Raw genomic sequence first — 9,389 nt, 5'->3', positions numbered from 1 at the left:
GTTGTGAGACGTGGTTATGGCTGAAATTTTACCGCGATTTCGCTGGAAGCGGGTGCAATTTTTCAGATTAGCACCCGCTTCCGGCGAAATCCTGCGGTTGTCATTATGACAAATTTTTAATTATATATATATTTTATAACTGAAAATTCAAGTATTCTTCTTGATTGAAAATTTACCTCTTCGTCTAAAAGTTGATGTATTTGGTGAAAAATGAGTATTCGTAAGCTCTTATGTATAAAATTAAAGTACTTCATTAAATGTTGTACTTACTTGGTTAAAATTGCAGATGATTGGTTGAGGGGCTTAAATATTGTGTTAAAAACTCTTTTTTTAGGTTAAATATTACTTTTTTAAGTCTCAATTTAACCATTCCATTTTTTATTGAAAATTTAATTTTTTAAGTTTTTATTAAGAATTTATCCTACATATTTGGTTTGGAAATGCAACTGTAGGAAGGAAAGTATACCTAAATTCTTAAACATTTATATAATTAATAGAAAATTTCACTATTTTGTTAAAAATTAGTCTTTTGGATTGACAATTTATTAGTTGTGGTACAAAATTCATCTTTCTTGTTTGAAAATTGAAGATTCTTCCAACAATATCATCTGTTTGTCAAAATTTTTCTTGTTTCGTTCAGTTAGTTTTCCAAACATTTGAACTCTGAAATTTTGAAAAATCAGTAGAATGCAATCTATTCACGACAATTCAGCTGTAAGATGTTCATTTAATAAATTTGTGATTTATATTTGCTGCTTTTAAATAAACAGTGCAATATTGCCACATACTGAAGAATAAATTATTTTTTATTTCAAACATTTCTAAATTGAATGAAGATTGAAAATAGTTTCTATAATCGGCATATTAGCATGTCCATGTTTCAAATTATTTAATTCTAAGCCAAAGTACAAATCTTCCACTATCTACGGGGAAAATATATTTCAAGATTTTCACTCTAGCCATAACCGGTTTAACCAGGCCTTGGAGCAGTCAGGGGGTAAGGCGGGACGTCAACCCACTGACGAATTTCCCTCTCCGCTAGGTTCAAATAAGAAGAGCACATCTTCCGAAGGAGGGTCGAAAACCCGACCCGATCTCGAGCCGTTATATCGAATTCGCGATCCAAAGTCGGGTCGAGTTCATTCTGTTTCCGAAGTATAAATTTACTGTTATTTAGATATATTTACTTTTTTCAGTAGTCACACACACTTTTGTATCCAATTTCCCCCTTACAGATACAGTGTTATAAAAACCACAGGTATCTCATATTACGAGAACCACACTGTGCAACTATGCACTTACTATGCCTGACCTGTACAATGAAAAACTTCAACACTATAGATATTTTCCTACTGAGTTATTCAATACCAATCACTCCAGACAAATTTACTGCTAAATACATATTTAATGAATGATAAATAAGGGTTTAAAGAATTCCCTTCATAGAACTCGATCACCATCGATTTCACAAAAAGTTCGCCTATAATCTTTAGAAGCCCAAAGAAAAATGGACCATACCACGAAATTACTCTTTCTTTAAGGGCTACAAGCTAGTGATAGAATCAACAGAGTGGGTCTGTTAGTTTAGCCGATACCCCGCTTGCACATATTACGAGAATATCTCATATTCGAGTACTCTCCTCTATTTAATAATTATAATTATACTCACAGATTGTCATTAAACTTTTCTTACAATATTACGCTTAATTTATTTGCAACATAATTTTATCATTTAAGAGGAGACAGCATTTCTTTTTCTTAAAAAATATTAACTGTTTTAATCTTGTTATATTATTTATTGATTAATAAGAACAGCCAAAGTATGAAAAATAATTGACTACTTATCTCGAATTTTGAGACGGCGAGACAATTGGGTATGAAACCAGTACTGTCATTGTCAATATAAACTCATTTCCTGATGAATATTAGATTGAATCATGAACTGAATATTTTTATTTTTCAGTACAATTGGATTAATTCTGATGCTGAAGGACTTTTTAAAATCTTCTTTTAATGAAGAGATAAAAAGATATTTTTATTGAAATCGTCAAGTTTGGCATGGTATTCATTTAAGTAATAAATAACACAGGATCAAATTCAAATAAGGAGCTTCAAGTTCTTTCAAAGCGTATAACGTAGAATACTTCCATAAAATGTAAAAAAACAGAACCAGCACAGCAACAAAAAGGGATCAATTTTGTGCGGAACATTTTGCTCTAATGATTATTTGACTCTCAACATCATAATGATTCCTGCTACTGGTATCATAAATAAATGACCTAAAAATAGTTTCTAACTGCATGCAAGACACAACTACACTCTAAGAACGCCAGCCATCTTAGTTTGAGTTCATACACGATCTCGAATCAGATCATTATGATCTAAAAAGTCGATCATTCACTCCGGCCTATCAAAATGCTCTTGAATTCGATATCATTTTTGTTGCATATCATTATGATATTGATTTCGGTATCATTTAGCTAAGCTCTTCGGTCTTTTTTATTTTTATTATCATCAAATAAGAATAAAATAACATTCGAAGGAAGAAAAAGAGAAGGAAGAGGATGTGGTTGGATGCCTTCTCATTTTTCTTTCCTCTTTTTTATTTTTGTCTGAAGTTTTTTGTTTGTTTTTTTTTTCAGATTACAATAGGGTTTTTATGTTTTTGTTTGTTCGTTGCTGTCCAAATTTGGTTCTTGGATTCTTGTTTTTTAATTTTTTTAACAGGATTTTGCATCAATTTGATTATTGGACGTTAAATACGATTTTTAATTTGCATTTAAATCTAATTTAAATTAATAAATTTTGATTTAGTGTTGTGTTTGTAATTTATATTTTTGGTTTAAAGTTAAACTACTTTGGTAGAAAGTTCAAATTCTTGTTCAGAAGTGAAGGATATATTATTTAAAAATAAAAGGATTTAATAGAAAATTATTCAATTTTGTTTAATGATGGACGTTCTTCATTATTTCATGCCAGTACAAAGATACTGGTAACTTGGAATAAAATTTTTTTAAAAATTATTGTGGAATTTCCTCGGCCAGTGACATAGGTAAGATTTTTTCTCGGGAGAGGCTTTGATTTTTTCCGACGGGGGCTTCGGATTTACGTATAGGAAAAGAGTGGGGGGAAAGGTGATTGAATAATGAAAAAATTTAGTTTAGGGGGCCCAAACTCCGCTCTTGGCTAAGCCTGTTCTCGACAAGGCTCGCGAAGCTCGCGGCGAGCTTCTTCATGCAGAGGATTCAAGTAGCGTCCAGTCTCGCTGCGAATTCTCTCGGCAACCAAGAAGCGCGCCTTTGAGTTTCGCGTTGCGCATTGCAAGGCTTCGAAGTTCACCCTGTTTCCCTTTCCTTCACGTAAGCAGAGTCGAGCACCACAGCTGACCAAAAGTTGCTCAACCATTCCGATAGGAGACTCCCCGATATCACTTCTCGTCTCCCCACAACGGAACTCGTGACACCAAGTTAACTCACTGTACTCGAGGACTGCGGAGAGGAGAGGCTGACCTGCCTTCCGAGACTCTTTGGCTAGAGAAGAGAAAAGGGCGAACGACTCTTCGCTCCTAGTCCCTGTAATTTTCAATCACAAGAAAGTGATTTTACCGAAGCATGGTATTACACGCTGCGACGGAATTTTTCCTTCTGAATGTAAAGTTCGTACGATAGAATGTGTAATTTTATTTTTATCGAGTGTTTAATGTTACACTGCTGTTCGAGGGTCCTTTTATTTACATCGCTAGAGGATGTAATTTCACACACTTTTGTAAAATCATACAGTGAAGTGTATGATATTTACAATGATACAATATGTAATTTTCCGAAACTGTGTAATTTTACACAAATCTTTTTTTACAGTGCTTTCTAGGGATGCAATCAGAAATTTTGTATCTGCATTATTTCACATGATATAAATTATTGAAAAAAAGTGTGTGAACGCATGCGCAGCGGAAGCTTAATGCCTCATCTACTATTCTTCTCCTACCAGCTCCCCCACTACTCAGCGCGTTACCTGCGTAGAGCTTTGCCTTCGATTATTGCGAAAACCAAAAGGAAAGATTCAGTTGCTATTGATACTAAGATTGACAAAAAAATTATTGTATGATACTAATATTAATTTTATTTATATTAATATTATTTCGAAAGATTTAATTTCGTCATTTGGTTTGAAGTGTGTCATTTTCAAGGAGAGTTTCCATCAAGAAATTGTTTCCAAAATTCAATATATAGAGATATAATAATATAACAAATAAAATCAAGTTTTGATTGCCTTTATGTACTTAAACTTTTAGTTTAAAGTGACACGTATGATTCTGCCGTATTATTCACTATGTTTTTTTCTCTTACAGGAACTTAATAAATTCATCCAAAAATAATCAAAAACTTAATGTTCACAGCTATATCAAATACAAATTATTTAACGTTTCTTTTTTCAAATCTATGTTTGAACATTTATTTTCACATTGTAATGGTTTCAAGGCGTTTTTACATTCTCATCATTTATGATTGAGAAAGTATTAGGATTGTCCGAAATTTTATACCACTAGTTTTTTAACGGATCTCCATGTTTTGAAACCCCCTCATGCTGAAATCTAGCTTTGACGATGGCGTCTGTCTATAGGTTTGTTCGGCTGTCCGGCCGTCCGTTAACACGATAACTCTTGAAGAAATGAACGAATCAAATAGAGCTTTGACATTCCTTTTAAGGACCCGGACGAAAGAATAAGTTTGTTTACCAACCATTTTGGATAGAAAAAGTTAGAGCATTTTCCAAATCTTTTAAAACAATTTTTTTAAGATTTAAAATTTTTATGTACGGCTATTCGTAGTACTAGGAAGCCGAACATATTATCCCTATGACTTTTTCGTAAAAAGAAAGTTACAAGAGTTAAATCATTTACAACATTTTAAAAATCAATCGAAAATGAAAATTTGACGTCAAGATCGCCCGATATGAAAAAAGTCAAGAGAAGAAAAAAGTTGTTTTTTTGAAACCCAGTTTAATTTATTTACGTAGTTTCATCAATAAAGTTTAATTTCTAGGATGTAATGTTCATCAAAATTTAATTTCAAAAATACCATTTGCAAAGTTTAATTATACAAATTCAACTTATGTTTATATTTCTTCTTTTACATATTTTAAAACTTCCATTTTCACGTCTAAATTCCGACATTTATTTCTTATTTCCCTATAAAAAATCTTGTTACCATTTTTTCCATATTGCTTCATTGTGCTAATATTTATTAAAAATTTATGATGTATTCACATACTTAATATTATATTAAAAATTAGTAAACTTTATTGCAATTTTGGACAGAAACTATACAATTTGTGTAATAACTTATAGATATTTTTGAGAAAAATTAAAAACATATGACATTAACAGTTATTTCATAAGTAACATTGTTATCTCATTTTAGTTTCAAAATAATTTCATGTAATTTAAAAATATCGCACATAATCATTAAAGTAACGAAAATTCTACAGCACAGGACAATAGACGGGATAACTTGGACTCGATCGTGAACGGGAGGAGAAAAGAGTGGGGAAACATGGCCAAACTGTAAAGAGTGAGGGTGTCTGAATTCCCCTCTAAGACTTCTCCGCTCCGACGCCTCGTGCTCGAGATTTCTCCAATCGCTCGACCTGTAAAATTTCATTTTTGCCTAGTAGGTCCCTTTTTTTTGGATCGCGTCACATATATAGTTGCCATTATCGAAAGCTTACTATAAAAAACAAGAAAAAGTTGTTTTTTTAATAAAAATTTGTGAAATTAGAATGAATAAGTGGGACATATAATAAATTTAAAAAAATGACACAATCTTAATTCAATTTTTTATATATTTATTTATTTTTAATTAATAATTATTTTCTTAAATCTTCAACTCATATAAAGATTTCATGAGAGAGAATAACATTTTCCACGCTTAGACCAAAATGACAGCCTGTTGCGCCGTTGTGAATTCAATCTCATTTTGAAATGCGCAAAACAATAAAACCCTCTTACTTAATGAACGGCTAGGTCAATTGAAGTAAAATTTTACAGGAATTTCCTATACTTTAGAGGACTGTGTTCTTCCTCTTCAGACAAAATTTTATTATGTACAAATTACGTAAGAAAATATCTTCTTGTCTGGCTCCTTACAAGATGTTCCAAAGACGGTAAAATATATTTAATTTAATTCAAGAATGAATTCCCTTACACACTATTCGCAGTTTTTCATATTTTAATTCACGCAATGTCTCGTCTAACATGTACTTAATTAATAATTAAGTACATTTTAGACGAGACTTAAAATGAATTGAAGTATGAAAAACTGCGAGTCGATTCTTAAAATTCAATGGTCCGAAAAATGGTGCATTTTGCTTGAGGAAAATGGACAAGTAAATGATGCAGAATTGATTGAATTGGAAATCTAGAAATTCAAACTCAATCTGAAGACTTAAGATTAAGACTAAAGAAGACTTAGATTTAAACTGTATCGTCTGATCAACCTTCGATACCAATGATACATTCTATAGATAATTGGCTAACCAACCGTTTTTCTTTGAATGAAAAGTAAAATATTATAATTTTGTTTGATTATAAAATCATTATGTAAACAAATAATTATGTAAATCAAATAAAATTATTGTGCAATAAATAAGGGATATTTTATTTATTTATTTATCATACATATATTTTATCCCCTTCGACTAAAAAAAACTTACATAAAAAGGGGAGGGGGGGGAGATATCTTGAAAAACTTACGATCTTTTACGAAGGGGTGGGCGGGGGGTTGAAAATTTGAGAAAATGCTCTTACGTAATGTGTACGTATATGTACTACCTGATAGTTCGTGGATTAACATATCTGAGAAATAAACAGACTCGTCAGAAGTGGTTGAAGAAATGTTCAGAAATCACCAGAACTTCTAACCATTTGTGACGATTCCTGACTTTCTTAATTAAAACTTTTTTTGTCATTTCGACTCCTCCTCTGGCTTGGGCGCGAGCCTAAGATTCGTGCTGCACGCCTTTACGGTCCATGTTGAGAAATTATGACTCATAAGCAATAACATGTTTTGCGCACTTGTATCATAAATAGTTATTTTAGAGTACTCAGATGCACATTAGCAGCTATAAGAGAAATATTGCAGAAATTATTACAAGAAAGGATTTTTAATTTCTTAGAAATCCCAATTTAATTAATAAGTTGTTGTATAATAAAGTATTTGATATATTTCAAGGAGAAATACGCAAAGCAGTTAAAGAGAAGAATGGAATGCTGGCGAGAAATCATACTTCCATTACACTCAGTTTTATTTTGGGAACGACCATGGTATCCTGGTCTTATTGTTGGATTAGTGACTTTATTTTTTTCGTAAGTTTTTATTGTACCTTACAAGATAATTGACTGCTGCCCGACATTTTTTCCGGGTTTGGAAGCTTAGCCATGACAAAAATAAACAAAGCCTTATTGACGAATATTTTTATGATATTTTATATTTATTTATAGTTTAATATGGATTCTGGAACCAGCGATGCTTACAATGCTTGCCATTAGTTTACTTATAGCAGCACTCATTGACTATCTTGTACCTGTAGTATCGTCAACATTTTTTTCTGCGAACAGTTGGACTGGAAAAAAGGAACGCAAACTCGACGATATTTGCCAGAGGTTATCTGTCACTATATTCCGATTGCAAAATGCTTGGAACATTCTTTGGAATACACGCAATAACCGTCCAAATTTTGTAAGTTTTTTCGGTTTTGCTATTTTATTAATTTACGAATCAATCGCCCAAGTTGAGAAGTTGTTTTTAACAAAAAATCTTTCATGGTTATTGTAATAGGAGAAAACTAGAAATTAAAGTTCACTATGTGAAAGGCGAAGGAGTGTTTAAATTAATATAATAAATAATTTGAGTAGGCGTTCAGAAATAGTGAATCTATAAAGAATAGAACTACACTCAACTCCCGGTATAAGATCTTCTTTCTAGTTGTAGAGACATCTTAGAAGCTCTTCGAGGAGCATTTCCGGGAGCATGTGCAGAAGGGTAGTTTAAAAAAGGCAAAGTTCGAATTTCGTTTAAGGGAAAGGCTCATTTTGGCAGGTTCCCAAAGAAATGAATACATTTTTTTCTTTTGGAAAATGTTAAATTGTGTCTCCTATCCCCACTATTTCTCTAGCAGAATTAGAAGGGAGAAGGCTCCATTTTTACAAATGTCAGATTGGAAGGCGTAATTTTCAATCAAATGCGTGCAAATTATAGGGACCTCTTAAAATCAATTCTCGGAATGGGACATATGGATTGATTTTTTTATTTTGTTGGGTTTAAAGGGGCATAGGGGTACTACATCCAGCATGCCCCAAAAACAGCCATTAAACGAGGATCAATTGTCAGTACGGTTGATTCAATTCGTTGTTAATTATTTAAATGTAACTTTTGACTGGAAAACATGGAAAAAATTTATTCTTAAGAAATTCACGAACTAGTAGGTAGGTCTCCAATATCAGAAAAATTCATCGGATATTAATGTATTCTTGTAAATAATCTGCGAAATTTGATCAAGAATTGAAGAACTCGATGTGAAAATTCTAAAGCGGTTTATCACTTTTTTCCGTGAATAATTATAAAAATATCACGAGTGATTGGGAAAAGATTCTCAGAGCACTCACGAGCTTGCCCGACAAATCTGGGAACTAGTAGGTAGGTTCGCCTGCGTGGTTCGATTTCGTCTGATAAGCGGCTTAAAGTTTTATAAAACCCATATTGTTTGTCCTCGATGGCTGCGCGTGTTTAGGCATTATTGATTTATGTTTAGAAACTAATGAATCAGCAGTCTTTCGAGCGTTTGAATCCTCCGAATTTATAAATTAATATACATTAAATCGCACAAATAAAACTTTTGGTTTTCATATTAGGTCTGAAATGTTCAGGAACTCTTCGTAGGAAATTTGAGCTGTTCATAAAAAACTTCGAAATCTATCCGTACATTTCTCATAGAAATAACGATTCAGTGCTTCATTATTTTATCTTGTATCCGAAACCTAGCTACAAGTTCGTGACTTTTTTACGAATAAATTTTTTCCGTGACTTAAATCAAACAGGGACCTAACCGAAATGAAACAAAATTGAGGTTACGTATTCAAAATACCGAAATTGTAACGAAAATTTTGAATTACTCGACATTGTGAAAAATAGTTTGATCGAATCCTTGTTCATCTTGTGGAAATATTAAAAGGTAAACAGGTAAAATATGACGTTATAACAATTTTGTTTTTGATTATTTTTTTCATCTTTTAAAACATAACGAAAACAAAACACAAGATTCAGTACTTTTTGGATAATGTAAAGAAGCTAAAGTTTCGGACGGGTCCTTGAAATGGAAGATCAACCCGATCG

General features: G+C 32.2%; 2 protein-coding genes across 5 annotated transcripts in view; one reads left to right on the top strand and one right to left on the bottom strand.

The window, feature by feature from the left end:
- Positions 1 to 9,389, top strand: part of LOC117183143 (ADP-ribosylation factor-like protein 6-interacting protein 1) — a 30,668-nt gene that overhangs the window by 4,273 nt on the left and 17,006 nt on the right. For all 3 annotated transcript variants that reach the window (XR_004466324.1, XM_033351230.1, XM_033351141.1), the window contains 2 exons: positions 7,230 to 7,363; positions 7,499 to 7,736. Coding sequence is in view for 2 of the 3 variants with exons in the window: in XM_033351230.1 (XP_033207121.1) it covers positions 7,230 to 7,363; positions 7,499 to 7,736 (372 nt within the window). In the remaining variant the exon portion in view is untranslated. The remainder of the gene's footprint in view (positions 1 to 7,229; positions 7,364 to 7,498; positions 7,737 to 9,389) is intronic.
- LOC117182808 (GPI mannosyltransferase 2) overlaps positions 5,339 to 9,389 on the bottom strand; it is an 88,547-nt gene continuing 84,496 nt past the window's right edge. Inside the window, exon 3 of one of the 2 annotated variants that reach the window (XM_033376210.1) lies at positions 5,339 to 5,646. In XM_033376210.1, coding sequence (XP_033232101.1) covers positions 5,593 to 5,646 — 54 coding nt within the window. In that variant the 3' untranslated portion in view covers positions 5,339 to 5,592. Of the gene's footprint in view, positions 5,647 to 5,682; positions 5,727 to 9,389 lie in introns of those variants that run through there. The other variant, XM_033376264.1, reaches the window with a different exon arrangement.

Source organism: Belonocnema kinseyi, chromosome 1, assembly GCF_010883055.1.
Source record: "Belonocnema kinseyi isolate 2016_QV_RU_SX_M_011 chromosome 1, B_treatae_v1, whole genome shotgun sequence".
Classification (NCBI taxonomy): Eukaryota; Metazoa; Arthropoda; class Insecta; order Hymenoptera; family Cynipidae; genus Belonocnema; species Belonocnema kinseyi.
The sequence above is the reverse complement of the archived record's forward strand: the minus strand, read 5'-3'. Positions and strand labels throughout refer to the sequence as shown.